This window comes from Mugil cephalus, chromosome 5 (assembly GCF_022458985.1).
Source record: "Mugil cephalus isolate CIBA_MC_2020 chromosome 5, CIBA_Mcephalus_1.1, whole genome shotgun sequence".
Taxonomy (NCBI): Eukaryota; Metazoa; Chordata; class Actinopteri; order Mugiliformes; family Mugilidae; genus Mugil; species Mugil cephalus.
In genome coordinates, this window is record NC_061774.1 from 16086687 (window position 1) to 16108985 (window position 22299).

Consider the following 22299-nt stretch of genomic DNA (forward strand, 5'->3'; position numbering starts at 1 on the left):
TGGCCCTGTCTTGCAGAGGCAGCCGCTTGCAGCAGTGTGTCTAGCAAGAGCGGCTTCAGAGTTAATTTCCTGGCAGTGATTTGTAGGGGAGCAGCATCAACAAGCTGCTGCAGATTGGAGCATGAAAACCATTACTTCAATCCCTCACTCCCTGACATTAATAGGATGAATAAATGTTTTTGTTCTCTGCTTAATTTGGATGAATTCATCCAAATGGCAATGAAAACAAGTAAATATCCATCTCAGCTCCCCCTCCTGACAATAAAAGACAAAGAGAACTCACTCTGCGCTCGCTTCTCCTTCTTCCACCTACTGTCTGAGAATTCCTCCGCTCTGTGTCGAGCGCCGACATCAGATGCTAACCAAAATGACTGAGACTGAGAACACGTACCGAGGGAGGCTCGTGTTATGGGAAGGGTTTATTTTAAGTCAATTCACCCTTGCCACGCAGGAGGTTGTCATGTTGAATTTTACTCCGTAGTAACTCGGGAAGATTTTCTTGTGATCCCAGACGTCGGGTGCAACAAATGGGACGCACCCGGGAAGATTATCCCGCACATGAAGCCGTAGTTTAAAAAATAAAACAAGATTCTAGAAAAGCAAGGATACAGTAATAATGTGGAGCGTGCTGTGGATTATTTTCCATCACCCCAACGACATTGAACCCACTTACATGTAATCACGTCCAGGTGTAAAATCATCCATGGATGGCCATACATAGTCTTTAAATATTCTCTACACTCTCTGGATCTGTCTCATATACTTATGGCAGATGATGTTTTTCTGAGATTAGCCATCATAAACGGCTCATCAGTGGTGGAAAACAGACTTGGGTTATGTTAAAATGTTGCAAACGGCCACAGTATATTCTTATTACTTATTTATAAAGCACTTCATTAAAAGTAAAAACCCAGAATGCTCAGTAAAAACACTGGGAACTATGAAATAAAAACAGCTTCTAAAAAAAAAAAAAAAAAAAATGAAGGAGTCCAGTGACTATGGAGGTTAAGAACAATTTGGAAAGGCCTGTCTGAACAGGAAAGTCTCAAGGCCTTTTTTATTTTTTTTTTAAAAAAATGTACAGACTCTGAGGATTCCTCAGACGGTCAGGGAGGGAGTTCTAGACACTGGGAGCAGTGGAGCAAAAGGCCTGCGATGGCCATTATATTTGATGTGTATCACATGCTCACATTCTCCTCTGATATCCCTGCAGTGAATTAATGTAAAAATGTAATTTAACTGAAACATAGTAGCCTATAGGCTACTCTTCTTCTTCTGAGATCCTTGTCGATCAATAGGCTGCCAACGCACACACCACGCTGTCTGAAAAAGAACTTGACTGCGTCAGACCTGAAGGCCCGAAGCCTCCAAATGAATAAACAGGTGGGGATAACTCCACGCTGCAGACAGTTTCTGAATATGATTCATGTATTCCTGTTGCTTTCCAGCAACGATCGATTGACAGCAGTTACTAAATAGGACTAAACTGTTATTCACTTCCTTTGTGGAAGACAGAAATCCAAGCAACAACAATGTGCCAGTTCCTATTAGAGCACGCTGTGAATTTTGTTTTACAGGTTAATTATTTACCAAGCTGAATTCTTAAGGAGGCAGACCAATAATTTTAATATGCGACATAAAATCACCAATATCCTCAGTCAGTGCTAAATAGTTGATATATATATATATATACACTTTATATTACGCCACTTCATGTTTGTTCTTAAATCATTTTTTGTAAGTTATTTGGAGTAAATGCTACTCAGCCAGAGTTATCCTACTAAAAACTATGTGTACATGTTACTGCATGAGTAATATTAGTTCAGCAGTAAGATAATAATGTAAAGCTTGGAGAACACAGTCCTGCTACACAGTGAAACCATCTCTGTTAATGTAAACAGGGCCGTCGCTTGCAAGGAGTGCCCAGATGACATCCTACAGCATTACTACTTAACCAACATCCAGCAGAGTACAGTGTTCAGGTCAGGAGGCCATGAGCACACTGGATGTTCAACTCTCCGTGGAGCCCCGTGCTTATTCTGTAGCGAAAAAAGGAAACAACTATACATAGCAGAGCGATGAACACACACCTAACTGCAAATATCCTCTGCTCCCCAAATCCCCGGCTGAATTACCAGAAGTCGCCGTCTTTAGCATGAGAGAGGGACATAGCAGAGGAAAGGCACTTCCCACACGCAGAGCAACCCTGGCAATCCAACAAATCAATGCTGAATCAGCTGAGCTGCTGCTTCAGTGCTGAGAGTGCGGCTTGCGCGGATACAGTAGGCCGAGGTTATTTTGATTAGATCTAAAACTATTCTTTTGAAAGGCTCGAATAAGTTGAGCTGACCGAGGCGGCGGTCCAAAGCGGCGGCGGCTGCACCGCGAACCGGCTGCGATCAGAGAGATACGGCAGATAGGCATCGAAGGTCACAAATAAAACCCGTCAGGGGTGAAAACTCTCCACAGGTACGCGCTGAACTTGACCGTTCTCCTTGTGGGGGCGCTCAGACGAGAGGAAGAGTCCCACCTTGGGTTTTGGCATGATAGACTGCCTTTGTTAATTTTTAATGCATTTGGAAACTAGTAATTAAGCCCCCCCCCCCCAACCCCCCCATGGACCAAGAAATTGACATGCTCAGGAGAGCCAGTGAGTAATTATATTTGTAAAGAGCAGTGATACAAGATACTCCCCTCTGACTGGGACTCATTACACATCATTAGAGGGGAGCGGCAAGTGGGCACGTGGGCGCGCACGGCGTGGATGAGACCACACAGAAATGCGCGCAAGAGCAGAGGAGTCGCACGCGTCGAGCCCCGCTCGCAATGTCTCTTTCTCTCTGTCACATATGGATCAATAAGCAGAAATCCAAACACCGCTTCCCTTTGGTAAACAAACCCTGCGCCACAGGTCCATTGACCCGAGCAGAGTGTAACGAGTCCTAACAGGACAGTGGGGATGATGTAAAGCCCTACACTCGATACATCACGCGGTGATAACCACACCGCGGTGGGTCAATAAGTAATTAAAGATTAAATCTGAAATGAATTGTCATTCATATTAACAGTGAAAGGCTAAAATATGAAAGTTTTCACTCGGGGCCTCGGGGAAATTGTGGCTTTGAAGCAATAATTACCATTACAGCGTCGCAGAGCTAAAAGCTGCAGGGCGATGATAGAACAGCACTAGAAACTTGGAGTAGACCGTTCTTTAATTGGAACAGGAGTGGCCACGATTCAATACATCACATTCGGCGAAACAGAATTAGCGGGACTTAATGTTCGCCGCCTTTTTTTTTTCTACAGAATTTCACCTGAGAGGCAGTTTCTCTTTTTCTCTAAATGCGCTCGCAGCTTGCAGTGCACCGTGGCAGCCATACTCCAAAACCCCACTCAAATATAGATTCCACTGCGGAAAACACCAAACAAATGCTAAATCTATATTTCATGGCACGCCGAGCACCATCTTTCAATAATTTTGCTCCATCCATTTGAGTGAAATGTTGAAAAGCCCCGCATAGCTGGAAACTGTGTTACTGCAGGAAAAAAATAGGAAATAAAATTAATAAATAAATAATATGCATCTGAAATAAAACAACTAAAAAGACAAATAAAACATTCATCACTGTTTCCTGCTGTCCAATTTGTTAAGATTTGCTGGTGAGAATGTTTCTCGTCTCCACATTAAAGTCTTCCTGCAGATGTGTCGGCGCGAGCTGTTGTTGCCTAATAGTTTAGATCTATTGTTTCTGTGAAATGAGTTAAATATTCAGATCGTTGTGCGCATCTCAAAGGTGTTTACTGCATTATTAATGTGGTGCCGCCACTGCCCTGGGATGGTGGGAGCGCTATACAAGCGTCAGGAAGCGCGGTTTCAGTCGCCCCTGTCTGCTTTCACTTTAAACTCATTATCTTGTCTAATTCTCTCTGCCGGCATTATTCCCTCATCCATCTGAGCAGCCTAATTAAAATAGCTCTCATTTCTTCCCATTAATATTTATCTATTTGTTTACTCCTTCTGTAAGTAGAATCCAAGTTATTATTTTTTCATTGTTTAAATGAAGGTTAAGTGAAAACCGGCGTATTTACTTTCAGCGAGCTGTCAGATGACCTGGCTTTCAGCTGAGAGCGGCGGCAAATGTACAGTGTGTCCAATACAAACCGTTAATCTAGTCCACTTAATGCTGTTTGGACTAGATTAACGCACGGGATGCTCGGTGACACCCGTATTCAATAAAAAAAAAGACTGCAAACAAAAACACGTAATGAAAACACGTAATTACGATTCCTCATATTTGGAGCATTACGGTTCATGCTTCACGACTGACCGTCTTCAGACAGCTTAGCTTAGTGTTAATTGGCCCATCATGGTGTGATTTCTCTCTGGCCCCGGTTTTATTTGGTTTATACGAGTGTGTCTGTAATAACAGTTTAAAGCCGTACCACGGGGAGATTATCAGACCATGCTACAGCGATGGACATTATCGCTCAACTACATGCATGGCTTCTTCTCTGCTTATTGGTCAGAGAGGCTGCCGGGAAGCTCACCAAGAGGGCTGCTTTGTGAACTCCGTTGGTGTTTGCGTGTGTGCGCATTTAAAAATCGCATCCGCACTAGCGTGTGTGCACGCGGTTTGTTTGTGTGCGTGTTTGGTGTTTAAGGGAGTATACGCTTGCATGTAGAATGACATTTAGTGAAATGTGGCGGCGGGAGGAGAAACATCTGACTCATAATTGGAGTGTCATGAAAGAAATATGATCATGAATCTGTATTAAGCTTACGTGCTCAGGTTTAAACCGACGGCAGGGGCATGAGGCGGCATTATGCTCAGTCAGTCCTCCGACCACCGAACCCGCCCCGCAGGCTGATTACAGCGCTCGCAATGATACGCCACAAAAAAATGACAGAGGAAAACACGGCGTATTGAGGGCGAGCAACCCTGATGACAAAATCGATAGGCCGTGGCGCTCTCATCTCCATCAAATAGAGGCTCTCGGGATGAATGTAGTTGCGCCTCTGTGATTCAACCACAGCAATCATCTCAATGTCCTGGAGGATAAAGCGGCCCTGCTCCTCAGTCACCCTCCTGCTCTTGACATGCGGAGTTCTCCGAGCAGGAAGGTGAGGCGGTCTGATCTTTAAAGGATGAAGCCGGCGCGGTGACTCTTGAAACTGACGTAACGAGAACGCCAAAAACAGCAGATCCTCAGGACAGGCTTCGTTGTGTGAGCCTGATGCAGCTCAGCGGTTCTCAACTTATCTGAACCGCTGGCCCTTTAAAAAACAACTCGCCTCGGTATGACAGCTCGTCACAGGCCGCGTGGTGGTGTGCAGCTGTTAATTACCCCGCGACTGTTCAAGTTAATCGAGCGGCCCTCGGGCGGCCCCATGCCTCGGCCCCAAGAGGCGCCGATAAAGGTTATGTCTCTGTGCCATAGACTTCCACTGTTGTCCAAACACTTTGACTTACATATCAATGAGATGTACTGTTCTGTTGGATTATGTGTCTTCATTAAAATAAACACGGAAAGTGTAGTTTATTTTAAGTCAATAGTGGACAAAAGCGACTCGAGACAGAAAATGTATTTTGGTCGGCTCAATGCACCCGAGGGTTTTGACACTACTACTTTTAGCCTTACTTGTTGTTGTATTAACATCAGTACACACTGGCTAGTGCTTGTTAGCAAACTCTCTGAGACTCATAGAGGCCGTCCTGGAGATTTTCATTTCAATAAACTCTCTTTAAGTGAGTTAAGAGACACAGTGGTGATAGATTAAATCTGGCGTCTTCAACGTTTTTCAGGTCAAGGGCCCCCAAACTTATGAGGAGAATAAGTACGGACACCCTACATGTTATGTGTTCTACATGAAACTCGGCCTAGTGCTACTGATAAATGTACATTATTATTATAGTTACATTCAGTATTAAGCTATTCAAATAATACACAGGTTCAAATATTCATTTTTGAAACACTATTTCTCTGTGCACCGGACGTGCACTAACATGACCGCAATATTTAGAAAAACTGCACAGTAAAGTATTTCTAATAAGTCGATAAGTTTTAATAAGTTTTACTTCGGCTGTCAACACAATTTAAAAACTGGCATATAGTTTGAAGTTAGCACTTCATACAAAAGTTGAAGTGGAAATTCAGTGATGCTGCATCTTGCTGGTACGTTGTCTGAAATTGGTCATGTGATTTGGACGCTCCGAGGGTTAAAGAAAATAATTGCCAGATTCAAGTTTTAACTTTAAACGTAGCTGAATGTAGTAGGGACAGTGAATCACCAAGTCATTTTGCCTCCATTTATACCTTTACTAAAATATGTTGGATTCATGACAAAAAATGTCTAGTCAACCAACGATTTTGCGACCCCCCTGCAGTACCTCCGCAGACCCCTTGGGGTCGCAGACGCCCTGTTGAAGACCTATGGATTAAATACGTTCTTTAATTATAACTGGGTGGAAAAATGCAGCCTTAAGTTACTGTAAGTTAATGTGACATCTACAAACAGATATCAGGTGAAGAATACAGAACGATAAATGTTCTTCAACCAAACACTTACGACTGCTGCAGCTTCACATTAAATACATCTGACTGACAAAACACCAGTTGGCTTTTATTATGAAGAAATCGCAAGCACTATAATGTCTTTTGTTAGTGAGCTCACTGCTATCATTCATCAAAGTGAAATAACAGAGTTTTGGCATTTTCTGACAGCGAATCAGTTTGAAGTATTTCAGGGAATAATGGAACAAACGGGGTACGGCCACAGTTAGCTCTTAGATGAAGAGCTGCAGGCTGCAAACCTCCAGCTCTGCTGCAAGGTAACCGACTCCTGCTGTTCACACACTCATGTAGAGTGCAGCATAAAATCAGATCACGGACACTCGGAGAATGATCGAAAAAAAAAGGCAATTATTGCCTGACAAGGACTGAAATCTTTAAAGATTGCCACTCGAAACAGAAACTCTTTACAAACACACTGTTAATCTCACTTTAAGTAACACATTTACTATCTATCCACGCATCCAATGGACTTTGTGGCGCAAAGCAGGGAATACTCAAAACGCAGACTTACATATTTTTCTTTTCATGCAATTTGTTCGCAATAACAAACAGAGAATAACACCAGCTACTCTATCTCCTTTATATTAACAGCTGCCAACAAGGTGGATGAAGGAAGGCGACATTCGAGACAAACCGAAACAACAACATGGAAATTTCATTTCATATTCAAAGTGTTTGTAGTTGAGCCACAACCACTTTAAATGTAAAAAAAAAATAAATAAATAAGTGAGGGGGGAAATCAACTGTGTCAGGGAGATGGATGGAAAAGGTACAAAGCTCGGGTAGTGCGCTAACAAACTCCATTTTGTGTTTCTGCAGCTGTTTCCATGGAGCTCTCTGTCGCTCTCTCTCTCACTCTCACATACACACAAATGTCTGAAAGAGGATTCAGCTGCGTGAGTCAATCGGCAACCAACCGCAACTCGGAGAGGAGCTCTCATCCCCTCTCACACCCTCCTCTCCTCTCTCCTATCTCTCCAGCATCACGCCTATTTCATCTTTTTTACCCAACTTCATTACAATAATGTCTTAATTTATTCGAAATCCCAGCCACAACAACAAACCCACATTCAGCCCACTCAATAGCTACGATTTTGACACGAGGACCACATCAACGAGGAGGGCAGGAATGACTGTGCACCCTCGGCCTTATTTAGGGCGCGTGCGATAATCAGCGATGGTCATTGCACCTAGTTGCCCCACAAAGCTGCCCCAGAAAGCTGTCCTTAAAGGAGGATGTGAGGGGAGGAAAAAAAAAAAAAAGAGAGAGAGAGAAAGAGGAAATGATTCTTACCGAGGACTCCGACGCGGTAGTTGAGAGTGATAACGATGACATTTCCGTAGCTGGCCAGGACGCTGCCGTCGATCATGTTGCCCGTCCCCTCCATGTAGGATCCTCCGTGGATGTAGACCATCACAGGCTTGGCCCCGGTGTCTCGTATGTCTGCAAGAGCGGCCATCATTAACACATTCACATTGTCGTCCACCCACTCCGATCAAGGGTCAGCTCAGATTCAGATACAGCGGTTACAGCACACGGGTGGCCACAAACAGACAAGCTGACGATCACCTCCCAGATACCAGCTCTAATCGTGCGGTCTGCTGGCCTACTGATGGAAATGGAAGCAATATTCCAGCCCTATCTGCTGCGTGAGGAACAAATTAATGTCCGCACTTTATTTCAACTTCAACTCTATTATAGTAATCAGCTATCGCAGCTGGAAATGTGGCTAGTCGTTTACCTCAAATAAACCAAACTATTAGGGCCGTATTTAGTTTTGCATTGCCTTGCAGGAGGCAGACCCACTTCCTAATATAGACACACAGGACGCCATTAGGGAGTATAAAGAGAAGGGTACTCTGACACATCTCCTAAGCAGGAAGAAGGCTAATCTGGCTTGACAGCGATAGGGAGAACGCACTGGCTAATTACACATTCCTGCCTCGCACCTCCTTTTCAAATAGACCTATCGTGCCGCAACAATTTATTTGCGCGCGGCCCAATTTCTGCCTCAGTTTTGGTGAAACGCTGTTTACTTTCTTCCCGTAGCCCGGGTTTGATACCCAGCTGGAGCGACACTCCAGCCAGATAAAGCACATCCAGAGGTAGAGGGAAGAAAAAAGCCTCTGTCTGAGGAATGGGCTGAATTACTGACTGGCTAGCTAGAGCTGGGAGACAAGACAAGAAACTCTCTCTCATTTTCACTTCTGCTCCCCCCCGCGTTCTGTGTTGCTTCTCGCCTTCCCCTCCCTCACTTTGTATCGCTTTCACTCACAGACTCTCCCCTGTCTCTCCCTGTTTCTCTCCCACTTTCCCTCCATCTCTGTCCAACTCCCTGCCTCTCTCTCTCTCTCTCTCGTTTTTTTTTTTTTTTTCCATTCAAGCCCTGAGAGTGGTGAGAATGAGAAGGGGTAGGAGGGCAAAAGAGGGAGACCCAAAAACAGACTGAGATGAGAGAGAGAGAGAAGCAAGGAAGGAAGGAAGAAAGGGAGGAAGGAAGGAAGGAAGAAAGGAAAAGATCAAATAAAGAGAGCAGAAAAAAGCTGAAAGTAAGCGTCGGGCTCCGGTTTAAAAGGGTGGTATTGTATTGTGGTTGCTATAGTGACTGAGAGCCAAAATTCAAAATCCTCAAGAACAGCTCGACCACATCCTGCACAGCCCCATCTGCATCGATCTGCAGCCACTCCTCATCATTATGCATCACATTAGCATGCTCAACACACAGGACAACTACTTAAACGCATTTTGTATTTTTCCTAACCCGTATAGCGCAGCGTTTTTTTTTTTTTTTTTTTTTTTTATTCATTATTCCTTGGTTATTCATGGCCCTGTTACAGTTAAAAGCAAGGCAATAACTTGTATATGATGTGGCCTTATTTATGGGTTCCTTTATCTTGCTGGTATCTGAGAAGGCTACACGGTGAAATGTGATTTGTAGCTGACACTTCTCTATGCACACACTTATCTTAGACAGGAGGAGGAGGAGGAGGAGGAGGAGGAGGAGGAGGAGGAGGAGGAGGAGGAGGAGGAGGAGGAGGGGATGCATGGAGTGAGAAAACATGAAAAGTACAGTCAGAGAGGGGGAGGTAGGGGAGGGGAGGGGGTTCCAGCAAAGAAAGATATCCTACACAAGCTATTCAAACGAATGGGCCACATATAAAAAAGAGAATGGCAGAGAGGAAGAAGGAACAGGGGGCAGAAATAAGAAAAAGAGATTAGTCATGTCAATGTTATCAGTCACCTCTTTTGTTGATTCACATCGTGTTGCCATGACAACACTTAAATCCCTTTGGGAGAGCAACACAAAAACATTGAAGCTCCACTTGTTCTATTCTATTTATTGAGTTGATCTGATGTGAGCGGTGTCACATAGATGTTATATACAGTCCTCACTGACACTGAGTAGTAGTCAGAGGATGATATATATATATATATATATATATATACAGTACATGCAACAAATCCCCAACTGGATTTTGGTTTACATTGGAAAAAAAAAAATAATAATAATAATAATAATCCTCTCCGGATACATCTGCATCTGGGCCGCTGCACAGCATGCATCGCACGCAATGAGATGAGTTCTTAACCAATCAGATCAGAGTTTTATTGGTGGACGGCCTAATCTGGCGAAGCAGGTGACTAAGTGGCTACAACGGGAAGCTGCTTCCTGATTCACTACTTCTCCGGGGCACACACACACAATTACATCAACACACATATTCATTGCGTCAAAGAATTTGCACTGAGCTGTGGCGGAAAAGAAACAGAGACACGTTCGTTAATGCAACAAACCGGCATATCTGCAAGAAAAGTCCATGCACAGTGAGTTGGAAAAAAAAACACAAAATTAAACGGACAAAACGAACTTGGGCGAACAGAAGAACGGTGGACGATGAGGAATGAGCTGAACAGAAGAGCGATTTATGTAGGGTGACACATCAGTTTTCTCACGTATTTCTCTCAACCAGACAAGTGAGATCATGCAGCGTCTACTACACACCGTGTCACAGTGTCACGCGCTCACACACACACACACACACACACACACACACACAAAATAACTGTATCACAGATTTCAAATTCCCCAATGAGTAAATAAGTCAAAGGTTCTCTGATTTTGACTGTGGGGACTGTCACACCGACAAATACATCACAGGGCATAATTTTTAGAAGTGACTCAAGGGCACAACCTATAGGAGCCTCACGGTGGCTGTGGACTGATTGGAGTGTCAGTGGGAGGCATAACTCAGGCCTGAGCTGAACTTCTAAGTGTTGCCACTGCAAGTCAAAACCCACCAGGAGGGCTTGAAGCACTCCCTCCTTCCTCTCCTATCTTATTTTCTCTCCACACCTGTACTTCTTCCACCTTTTTTTTTTTTTTTTTTGTCCTTTGCCTCTCGCTCCATTGAGAGCAGTCAGTCATATATCTGACGTTAAGCGCCCCAGAACCGGCCTTGACACCCCGGAGCGGGACGGTACAAAGGCGAGTGGAGATAAGTGTCGGTGGCATTCACTGTGTCAACACTTGGTGAAACATGGTGGCTGTCAGCAGCTATCAGCGAGGTCTGAGGTGGGGGGGGGGGAAACGGGTGACAATGTCCTGATGTGGCGGGACATGACATGCACCCCACTGTAGCGCTCTTGTCAGGCTAAGCTTCACGGTTCACTCATGATAAGTCCATTACTGGCCGTGTTCACGTTTAAGAAATGAACACGGTTTATCTGGCGTTTCTCGCGAAGCAGGCAGCGTAATTACAGCAAATTATACGGCAGCATGTGTCACAGTACAAGTCACTGACGGTATTTTGAATGTCACTGCTTAATATTCCCTTTGTACTGAATCAGATGGTCTAGCGCCGTGTGGGTTAGGCCTTGGAGGGGAAAACAGGCTGAAGCGAAGGAACACACAGTATAAAATGTTCTATTTTGGACTCACAAAGACGGCAGAAGGAGGACCGCACACCAAAAAAAAAAGAAAAAAAAAAGAGCTGTTATATAGTGGTTGCTATTTCAAGCCAGTATACTTACAGAGTCTGCGCATCAGCAGGAGTGATGTGCTGGGCAGGAAGACGGCACCATATAGCTGGACCGTGTCAGACTCCGGCGTATTCTCCACCACACCTGACATTTCTGAGTAAATGAGGTATGCACGTGTATATGGAAGAAATCCGTAGGACGTACGACTGAAAAAAAGGAGATGCTGTATGTGTGTGTGCGCCCGCTCTTGACATCGCACCAGTAAATATAATGGGAGGAGTGACCTTTGTGTGAAGGTGACTTCTTGCTCCCTGGTGTTTGTGTGTTAAATATGATGTTTTCAGCAGGGCACAGGTAGCTCGTATATGTGCGAGGATAGAGAGAAGAGAGAGACGAGCATTGACGCGGGCTGAGTAAAATGAAAGGAGAGGCGCCGCGAGAAGCCTGCGAGGCTATTTGCCAAAGCCCCCTACAGCTAGCCTGGATCTAGATGAGAGGAGGATGCAGTGGAGGTGCTGTCAACCCTAAGACTCGCGGACAGCTGTTTGCTCCCCGTATGAAAGCGGAGCGGCGCTTTAGTCTTCCAAGGAAACCTGCTGTCCTCGGCGCGGGCCTCAAAAGCTTACATTACACTGTGTGCACCCACTGAAGGGCCGGTGACAGCGAAACAACAAACATGTTACAGTGCACAAGCCTCTCAGACGTGCTGCGACATTGCTTAAGAGAAGTGAGAGAACCTAATATTAAAGTTGTCTCGGCTACAGTTCGCAGACCACTCGGAGGACCGAAAAAAAAAACAACACAAAAATAGATGACAGCAATGGCTCGCTCCTCCTTTGAAGCGACTCAAATGATGTCCTCGTGGATCAGCCATTAGCCGCAATGCTTATCTGGGAAAGAAGCTGCGAAGCAGCATTCCAAGGATCTCTGCATAAATGGGCTTCAAGCGGCATGGTTCCTCGTCGCCGCCACATCAGAGAGAATAGGATAGTGGCAGAATGGAGAGAATGGTGTGTGAATTGCCCCCACTGTCGATTTACTACTCTCCAGGCTGCCTGAGCTGAGCCGAGGGCTTTGCTGGATTGGGATCCAGTCAGGCCTGTGCAATGGAATTAATGGTAATACCCAGGCAGGTGGAGCTCAGCTCTGCTCACTGGCAAAGCAACGGTGGAGAGTGTCTCTGAGGGTGGGGGCATGTCCGTGTGTGTGTTGTCTTCTTCAGTGCTTGCTTCGAGAGCTTGGAAGCGAACACTGTTTATGTGAACAAGCGTGCGCACTGATTTAATGAACGCCGGCGCACACGTGTGAGCGCGCGCACGCGCACGCTGGGAGGAAGCCTTCCCTCTGATTACAGTTAGAGTCTCGAAGTGCCAAATGACACGCACGCAGGGATCTATTTTTCATCAGCGGGAGAGGGCTGAGGCAGCAGCGGTGCGAGGCTCTGTAGAGGTGGAGAGGGGACGGCCGTCTCTCCCTGCCTATCACCGGCCGCAGCGCCTCGGCACCCGCCGCCACGTTCCACCTGGGAGATTTAGCTCCTACACAGCTTCACTTCCTCTATTTACATGCCCACCTTTATCTAACAACAGCAGGTAGGTGATTGAAAGCTTGCACTCCCTTTTTACAGTGCAATAACAGCCTCTGTAAAATTGAGTCTTGATTGTGGGCTGGTGTAAATCACAGCAACTTGGCCCACACGCCTGTGTTGCTGGAGGGAGCGCTGTGTGGAATTTGAATGCACTTTGGGGGTGCCAGGGGCTTGACTGTTGCTCAGACAGACCGGCGGACACACAAAGGCGCTGACAGCGAGACACAGGAAGAGACAGACAGACAGAACGGCCAAGAAGAGGGCCTCGGGGACAGCCAGCGGACAGAAAGAAATGCACAGTATTAAAAAATAAATAAATAAAAAATGAAAGATATTATATTCCTCGCTAGATCTTTCATTTTGCTCCATGTTTTATTAGCCATTCCGCGGACATTTTATTGTAAATTTCTATATTGCTATTCCATTACATACATTAGGTTCCTTTAGCAATAAAAGCAGCTCTTTAACGTTCCAATATTTATTTGGTTTATAATTTAGGCTGTGTCCGGAGGGACGGAGCCGGGAGAAGGGCAGCTCATATATATTGGGAGGGAACAAATTAGCCCAGGATGGACACACTGCCAACTGAGACAGCATGGCAGCGCTGGGATGAACAGACTGAGAGACGGAGGGGGTTAGGCTGAGAGAACCAGACAAGACAGTAGCTCTCTCAGCTGAATGAGAATATGTGGATAACAGGTGCGTCAGCCGGAGACGGAGAGAGTGGGAGTTCTGCTTGCGTTCTTGATTGTACTTGCCCTTAATACTTGAATACAAATGTTTGATTTTCATTGGTAATGCATTCAGAACATTTACTGTAGACAAGGAGGCTGATATTAAATGTGATAATAGTACAGCTATCTGAGAGAGCTGTAGTGCCGACTGTACGTAAGACAGCTTACAAGGACTTTGTGGTTAGTGCAGTGTACTCAACCTTTTTTCAGTAAGGAAAAGGCTTTTTTTCCCCCCACAGTGGTAATAGTTCTCTTTGGAGGGAATTACAGAGCAACAAAGGGGGGTCCCTCAGCACTGGTTTCATATGTCAGGCCATGACAGTTCAACACATTCACCAGAACAATGACAATCTTCTGGATTATATTTAGGGATTGATGGCCAACTCTGTCACACATGCATTAGTTACAGTTCTGTGGCAGAGATTCTGCTGGGACCGTATTGTGCTTCTACGGTGATGCTCTGTAAATAGCATTAGTTGCGCTCAGTAAAGAATAGACTTGTCACATTTTCAGTGAGGCTAGTCTAGCACAACAGCTCGGAGACCAAGCCACTGTGCGCGCATGCAAAGAGTTGCCAGACAAAGGGATCGGCACTTGTCAGCAATTTTAAACGGACTTGGGCTACACACTGACGCATGTGGGCTTGCTTGAAGGAAGACAAACCTGCATACACATATACACACAGTCAGACTGAAGGCAATTTGGCATCAGTTGCAACAGCTCGCCCTGGGCTAGAATGAGGAAACACCTGTGTGTCAAAGAGGTGCCATGGCAACGCTTCCTGTTCTGTGATCAAGGCCAGCATGAGGCTTCTTTTTGAGAGAAAAGCCCACTGGCAAAAAGGAAGGAGCTACCCTTCAACATCTGGAAAGAACCCAGCCGGGTTTCAAATCCAACGCAAAAATCCAGAGCACAGCCAGCGCTTATTGTGCCAACAATCAAGACAAATAACTGAGAGGATATTGCAATTTATTGTGACATTTCCGTTTTTCTTTTTTCTGCCAAATATGACGTCCATATGCCCTAAACATGTGCTGAGGTCCCGAACAGCTTCGCTCCAGAGATACACTTACGTTTTGTGCACCAAATGTACACATGATATTCAAATATCCAATCTGTCCCCAACAAACAAATTGAGCCTAAACCGAGGGCTTTACCTTGATACCCAACATCATGCTTGCATCACCTGCCCTAGAGTGGTGGAAGGGAGGCAAGGGCGGGGCGATATCAAGGGTTTGATTTAGATTCAGAGACTTAAGCCGTCTCTGTTGCAGCACAAGAATCGTCTCTCATTCTAATCTCAGCAGAGATCCACCCTGAGCCAGGAATATCCCAAGATAAATATGGAAAGTGAACAATGCGATTGCTGAGCAGCAACTTCCCATTTTCTACACCTCTCGCCTCTAATCCTCTCCAGCAGCACTCCTGAACTACCGCTCCTCATCTAAATCTGCTGGCAGACCCGGCGAACAGTCTGATATTATACTGCTGCTTCACTTTCCCTCTGCCATTATCACCACCGATACAGCTGCTGGCCACACCTTAAAAAAAGGGGCTCTAACCGCTGCCTCCACACTTGTAATAACAGTTGCTCCAGCCGCTATGTGAGATATTAAAATGACTCAACCTGGGCATGTCTATCTAGACAGCTGCTAGATCCCATCGGACTCCAAAGCCAATCACTCTTTTTATCGACTGAATTTATATGCTTCGGGAAATAAGAGGCTTCACATTCACTCACATGCACTCTTTCTGACACCACCGCTCTACAGATAGTAGGCAGGCGTATGCGATGATTGCATTCTCAAATTAGAAAAAAAAAGAAGATAATAATCTAACAAAATCCATAAAATGATCAGAAAACAGAGAGAAGAAAATCATGCACCATCTTTGTTCACCATGGAAAATACCTTCGTCTTCATCACCGTCGTTATCCGACAAATCCTCGCCCTGTTTTTTTGCATGGGCCCCTGTTATTGAAGCAGGGAAGAGACATAGAGAGGCACAGGGAAATTCAAAATAGCACGTTTGGCAACACAGAGATGAAAAAAACAAAAAAAAGAGGCATTTCAATAAGAGCAGCAAAACCACATGCGAATAGTAACAATGTTCATTTAGGTAAATTCCCATTACAAAATAAAAAAAAAAAAAAACACAAACATTTTAGGGTCTAAATACACAAAAACCCACAGAGTCGAAAAAGAATACGCTTTGCAGAAAATACAAATCCAGTGTTATTATTTGCAGCAGAGTCATGCACCACTGACATTTTCAGAAGCGCTTTTGAATGTTTATCGGGAAGAGCAATCCAGCCCTATGTATTTGGGAACAAAAGGACTGTTGCAAGAATAAACAACTGCAACATGGAAATCTAATTTGGCTTATAGTAGATTACGGTGCAATTTAAATGTTATTCTCCTTGGCAAAAGCACCTGACATCGATATGTAACTTAAATGAAAGGCAAAAAGAAGCGTTTTAAGGGAAAATGCCATTACTGGCAAGCTAAAGAATATTTAAAAAAAAAAAAAAAAAATGAAGAAAAAAAACTGCTGTGAAAAAAAAGAGGCTTTAGACTACAAACAAAGCATTAGCAGGATTGAGACATTTATAGAGCTGCTGGGATCTGAATAAATCACAAGATGGCTTGTATCGTGTATACACAGTGATGTGTGCCTTACAACTGTAGACTCTTTGTCTTAAACAGTAAGTAATAAGAGATCCTTGTGGTTTATGTTGCAGTAGTGTTTACCCCCTGGGGTGCTTCTACACCATGTACAAGCACAGAGTCCGAGTTCTATGATTAATTTACCATTTATACGTGGTGAGAATTTGACGATATTTGACATCCCCGTATATTTTTTATGTATTTGTGTTTGTTCCTCACTACCACCACCAGGAGCCTGAGTGTAGTCAGTTGACCGTTCGCTCACTCCATCCATATTCAGTCCTCCATCACCTTCTGACAAGGTTTTTAAAGAAATATCTTATTTATCTGAACCTTGATCAGTTCAGATTCTCCTCTTTAACACTCCATGTAGCACATCCCAGCGCTTCTGCTGACATTTGAAGTCAAGCGCAGTCACCAGCATTATCAGTACAATGCAGTCTAAAGGGCTGATTGAAATGGAATTTACTGGAGCATTCATACGTTTAACAACAATATTTTGATAGTGGAAATGGGCCTCACCCTTTCCTGAAACAAACACCAAAAAAAAAGACAATAAACTTTTCCTTTCCTTCAGGGAAAACTCTGGCCTCCATTATAGGTCTCTATCCATAAAATCTTTCCTCTCTTAGTACTTTAAAATTTCTACTTATTCAAGACAATTAATGGCCCGAGGACCATGGAATTTGATCATGATTATTAGGGATACAGGGCTGCTTAGTGGAGTATTTTGTTTTATTTCTTTTTAAAAATGAAGTAACACAACGCATTCTGGCCCAGAAACTCTGTGAATGTTCACAATGTGAACATCTATCCATAATATCTGCACCCCTGCTATGTCAACACGGTGATTTGTTATTTTCACGCAGTGCTAATTTCAATCTGAAAACAGCCTCAGACTCAGAAGCGGCCCGTTACGTAACTTTAAAGAACACATTTTCACAGCTGCACCAGATCAATGAGGAGCAACTTCTTTGTTAACTATCATTAAGTTATCAGATGGCTCTGATGTAGGCTTGACAGGAGTCTGCAAAAAGATTCACAGTGTGTGCTTTAGAGCTTGTTAGCATTTACAATTGTTCTAGCATTCAGCCTGATATTGACACGGTGAAACAAAAGGATCTTCACAAAACTGTTCTCTTCTCACCACCTTAAACTTCTTCTTCGATAAAATTAATGGCTCGAAATTCATGATTGGTTGGGATGAAGCTACCTTTACACAGCGTTTTCTTTCACCAAGAGTCTTTTAAGGAAATTATTTCTGACATTTGTGTGAGACACTCAGTGAGTCAAGTGGAGTCAGAAGAACACTACAAGGACACAAACAGTGTGGACAAAGAAGTCAGCAGCAATGCGGCACAGATGCCAGGTCCAGGTGACATTTGAATAAACAGGCCCACTTGTCTAAGTACCTCGTCCTCATCCGTTATTAATTGACAGATGCAATGCATTACAATGCATAATGCAAAAGGCTCAGTGTCACGACATTTGCTGAGCTTCAGACATGCCAGCATAATCGTATGACAATGACAAAGTCAAGCTTTAATGCAGTAATTTCGTGTCATGCTGCTGGCAACACAACGGATGCTGAAGAGCAAGAAGGTGTGCCTGGTTCTGTAAGGATTTAAATTTGCATTGGCAACTGTCTCGCCAGATGTTGTATGCCAGGGCCTCCTCCAAATGGCTCATCTAACCAAAACTTGGCTTCCTAGCAGAAAATATGTTTTCACAAATTGTTCAGAAGTCGTATAAATCCATCATGTGGACATGGACGGTTGGGTAAGTGATATTTTTGCATTCGGTCAGCTCGTATTGATCCAGGGAGCCAGAGTAAGACTCGGAGATCAATGAGTAAATAGGCCTATCAGATGCCAAAGCACTCCAGAGTGGTCTATAATATGTTGCCATGGCAGTAATCTCCATTGCTGCAATCTTCAAAGAAACAACAGAAATATGGGGTTCAAGTTACAAAGCAATCAGTCTGGAATGTGTGTCTGCCAATGCAGCTCCACGCCGGATGATGTTGCAAAATGTTGCTGCAAAAGTTGGGCCAGGTTTCACTTCGATTGCCAGAAAACACAAGGTGTATCTCTGGCACCCCTGCAGTGCCAGCACAGTGGTCTCCCTGAGGAGAACGCGTCGTCGCATGCGGCGCTAATGTCAATCTGAAAATGGCCCGAGACTTGGGGGATGGCAGTTACATAACATTAAAGAATAAATTTAATTGCGGCGCCGGATCAGTCAGGAGCAACGGCTTTGTTAACTATCATTATGTTATCAGAAGTCTCTCATGTAGACTTCACAGGATTGTCAGTTACGAAACAGCTGATTGCGGTGCTTTAAGGCTTGTTAGCATTTACAATTATTCTTCAGTGTGCTATTGACATGGCAAAACAATGTGGTTATTGAGTGATACTGCTTTAGACAGGCATAGATTGGATGGCAGGTGTCGACAGGGAAGCTCTGTCACTTCGAATTGTGTCGGCCGTGAGCCCGCGCGCACGCTTGTGTGTGTGTGTGTGTTTGTGTAACGCTGGATCTATAATAGGAGCCGCAAACATGTGACATCTGCAGTGACTCAGCAAGCCAGCCTATATTTGACCTTCAATCTTTGGAAGTGATGCCAAAGTGAAAGAGTGTGACACCGAAATAAAACCAGAGAGTTTTGTCGCACAGCTGGCCTTCAGGAGTCAGAATTTGCATCGCTTCAAAACAAGGCAGGATCCAGAATAACAGCTATTACTCATGTTCTTTGACAGGTAAAATAGAAACCTGTCGCATTCATCAAATCAGGTTCAAAGAAAGCACGTCTGATTGGCTTGCCTGTTACATAAAGGATATTGAAATGGAAGTTTCCAACTAGATGGAAATGCAAAGAGAAAACGGTATGCCAGTTGGCTGCGGTGTTTTACTTCGGCGAACCTAAGCAGGCACACACATGTGTACACGTATTGCCCATGCACGCATGCGTACAGCCACAGATTGCTCTCGGGCCCCAGAGACTTTTTGACTGAATCCACAATTCACTCAATACATCGAGGAAGGTCTGAATGTTAACTGCCTTTCCTTTGCTCGAGAAAGGTTCGCTGACAATAGTTGGGCCTTGGAGTTAAATATCAGAAAGGTCAGAATGTGAAAAGGGACTTAGTGAAATGTGAAATGTTGCAGCCTTGACAATTTGGAGCAGTTATATTCAGTCTCTAATCCTCAGGTGGCCATTTTTCTCGCTCAGAGTGCCTGGATTTGTCTCTCCTCCTGTCCTTCTACTCTGTGTCTTTCTCTCTCTCTCTCTCTGTGTCTGTCTATCTCCATCTCTCTCAATCTGTCTCCCAGTGCAGAGGTTAAGGAACAGCTTGGGAGGGACACATGAGAGAGAATGATGGAGAATGCAGCTAAAAGGTTAAGGAGGCTGTAATCCCGCAGTAAAGGACGGCCAAAACTCACACTGCGCTTCAGCTGTTCCCCAAATAAGGAGACGAAGAAGACGACGAAAGAAAAAAAAAAATCAAATAAAAGGAAGCCAAGTTGTCTTTCTGCCTGTCTGCAGCTCTATAATCAAAAAAGACAAGTTTAACACAGACCACAGGCGCCTGAGTACGGAGGCAACCTGACACACCAGAGCCTCTTAATTCTACTCTTATAGTGCATTTATTTTCCATGTTAGGCAACATGGACTGTGCAACACAAGTCTTACAACAACAATCAGCAGGGCTCGGTCTTCTTAATAATCTGTCAGACACAGCAGTCATTTACATAAATGCTGCATCGCAGCTCAATATGGACCATGCCTGAATTTAAACCGATTCAACACCTCCAAAAAGCCAGAATAATGCAGGTATATACTCTGGATTTTCAACACCTAGACAAGAACTATTTTTATGTGTCTAGTATCTAAATATTTAACTCAGAAGTGCTAAATTTAAACTGAGGACATTGCAGAGATGTGCTAAAAGGTGTCCTTTGGAACTACTAGTGGTGCTGTGGAGCAAAGGTCCACACTTTGCTTGCATCTTGCATCTTGCATCTTGCACATGCACGAGCACACACACGTGTCACCGACTGTACATCGCGACATCACAAATAGATTTAAGAGAATAATATTGAAGCTCAATGTGAGCGGTACTGGCTTTCTCCATCTCACAGTGTCTGATTCTTCTTAACTCTTGGCTGCAACTACAAATATGGGCAAAGAGGTGGAGTGAGAGCGCAGCTGAAACAGACACATGACGCTTAGGAAGACAGGCAACCTGGGACTGCACCAGCCTGTCACTGGAAGCGTCCAACTGTCACAACTTTAAGCCTGGATGTGATTTATGTTACGTAAGAAAATTCACACCAGCTTGTGAGCATGTTAATTTTCGCAGGGGGCGGACTGACTTGCTCTGAGAGCCAGCCTCAAGTGGTTAATTGATGAACTGCGTTTTCCTTTTCTTTTTCGCCGTCGCATTGGCTCCATTTCTCAGCCCCGGAAGGGTGCAGCTTGATGCTTGCACATGAGCATTGCAATTCGCATCATGACTTTAGTGTGGCACTGCTGAGACCTGGCGGCAGTAATGAAATGCCTCAAAACAGGCAGTGAGTACAAACACGGATGTAAAAATTGAATGATGTGCAATGTTCAATAGTTACATCTGCAAAGGTTTACGTAAAACGAAATGCATCAATCATTTTGGTGAGACAGGCTGGCTCACAAGAAAAAAAAAATCCACTGGGCACCTTTAATGTTATTATTTAAACTTGCACTGTTTAGTTATTCAAATCAATTCTTACCTTTCTGGCATGTTGCACAGCAACATGTCCCCATCCCCACCTGCCCTGACGCATGTGGTGGCCGGGAAAGTGAAGGTTAAGGCAAAGGAGCAATGGATTCAGAGGCACCGGTAAATTAAAACAGTAATTAATAAAAATTAATGGTATATGTGATATAAAATAAAATGCCTTCATAATCGCGAATTACCATTAATGCTATTCTCTTAATTACAGCATTTTAGCGTCTGTTTGTTTACGGTCTTATATACGTATATACTGAATATTACCACTGTCCTGGTAATATTCAGTCTTTCATTTGGGAGCGGCCGCAGCTATTTTGTGTGCAGGCTAACTTTGTTGAGTTCTGACAGCTAACAGTAGCTAACTTTGGGCCCCTTTCATACGTTTAGCTTCAACATTATTTTTTTTTCTTTAATTTTATCTCATATAGCCACAAAGTAATACGCTCTGTCTGTCAGAGAGGTGACAGCGGTTGACAACTAAGGGACGCGGCGACGGATGACAGCCAGGAAGCTCTGCAAATTATTCTATTTGGAAGGAATAAAAATATTTAGCATTTCAAGATTGCAAGAAAGGAGTACAAATGTCAGAAAGGTTGGAATTACTTTAATTATAGCAGGCCGAGGTTTGAAGAAAATGTGTATAACGTGATGCATATTATCGTTTGCTGCACTTGAGGAAATTTAGGAGGCTTAGGAAACTAGGTCCACGTTAACAACAGATACGAGACACATGAAACTGTGTTGTCCTCTTTAAAATCCTCTTTAGGACTCCACCGGCTGTGCCTTCTGTTCTTTTTAATTTGGGCTAAACAAAGAACGGAACAGAGATATTGAGCCCAGGATTGACTGTGGAAGCTGGACAGCACAGCAGCAGGAGGCTTCTGAATAGGAACTTCCTGCTTGGGTCACGTCTTGCATCTCAAGTCAGCGAGACTGGATCCGCCGGCTGGCTACAGCCTTCAGCCGTCGGTGTCATCACGCGGTC

At 44.2% G+C, this 22299-nt stretch overlaps 1 protein-coding gene across 4 annotated transcripts in view; it reads right to left on the reverse strand.

The window, feature by feature from the left end:
• The window catches only part of nlgn3a (neuroligin 3a), a 194971-nt gene that overhangs the window by 71800 nt on the left and 100872 nt on the right, over positions 1-22299 (reverse strand). For 3 of the 4 annotated variants that reach the window (XM_047584842.1, XM_047584841.1, XM_047584840.1), the window contains 2 exons: positions 15787-15846; positions 7868-8017 (listed from right to left, as the gene is read on the reverse strand). In XM_047584842.1, the coding sequence (XP_047440798.1) occupies positions 7868-8017; positions 15787-15846 (210 nt within the window). The remainder of the gene's footprint in view (positions 1-7867; positions 8018-15786; positions 15847-22299) is intronic. The other variant, XM_047584843.1, reaches the window with a different exon arrangement.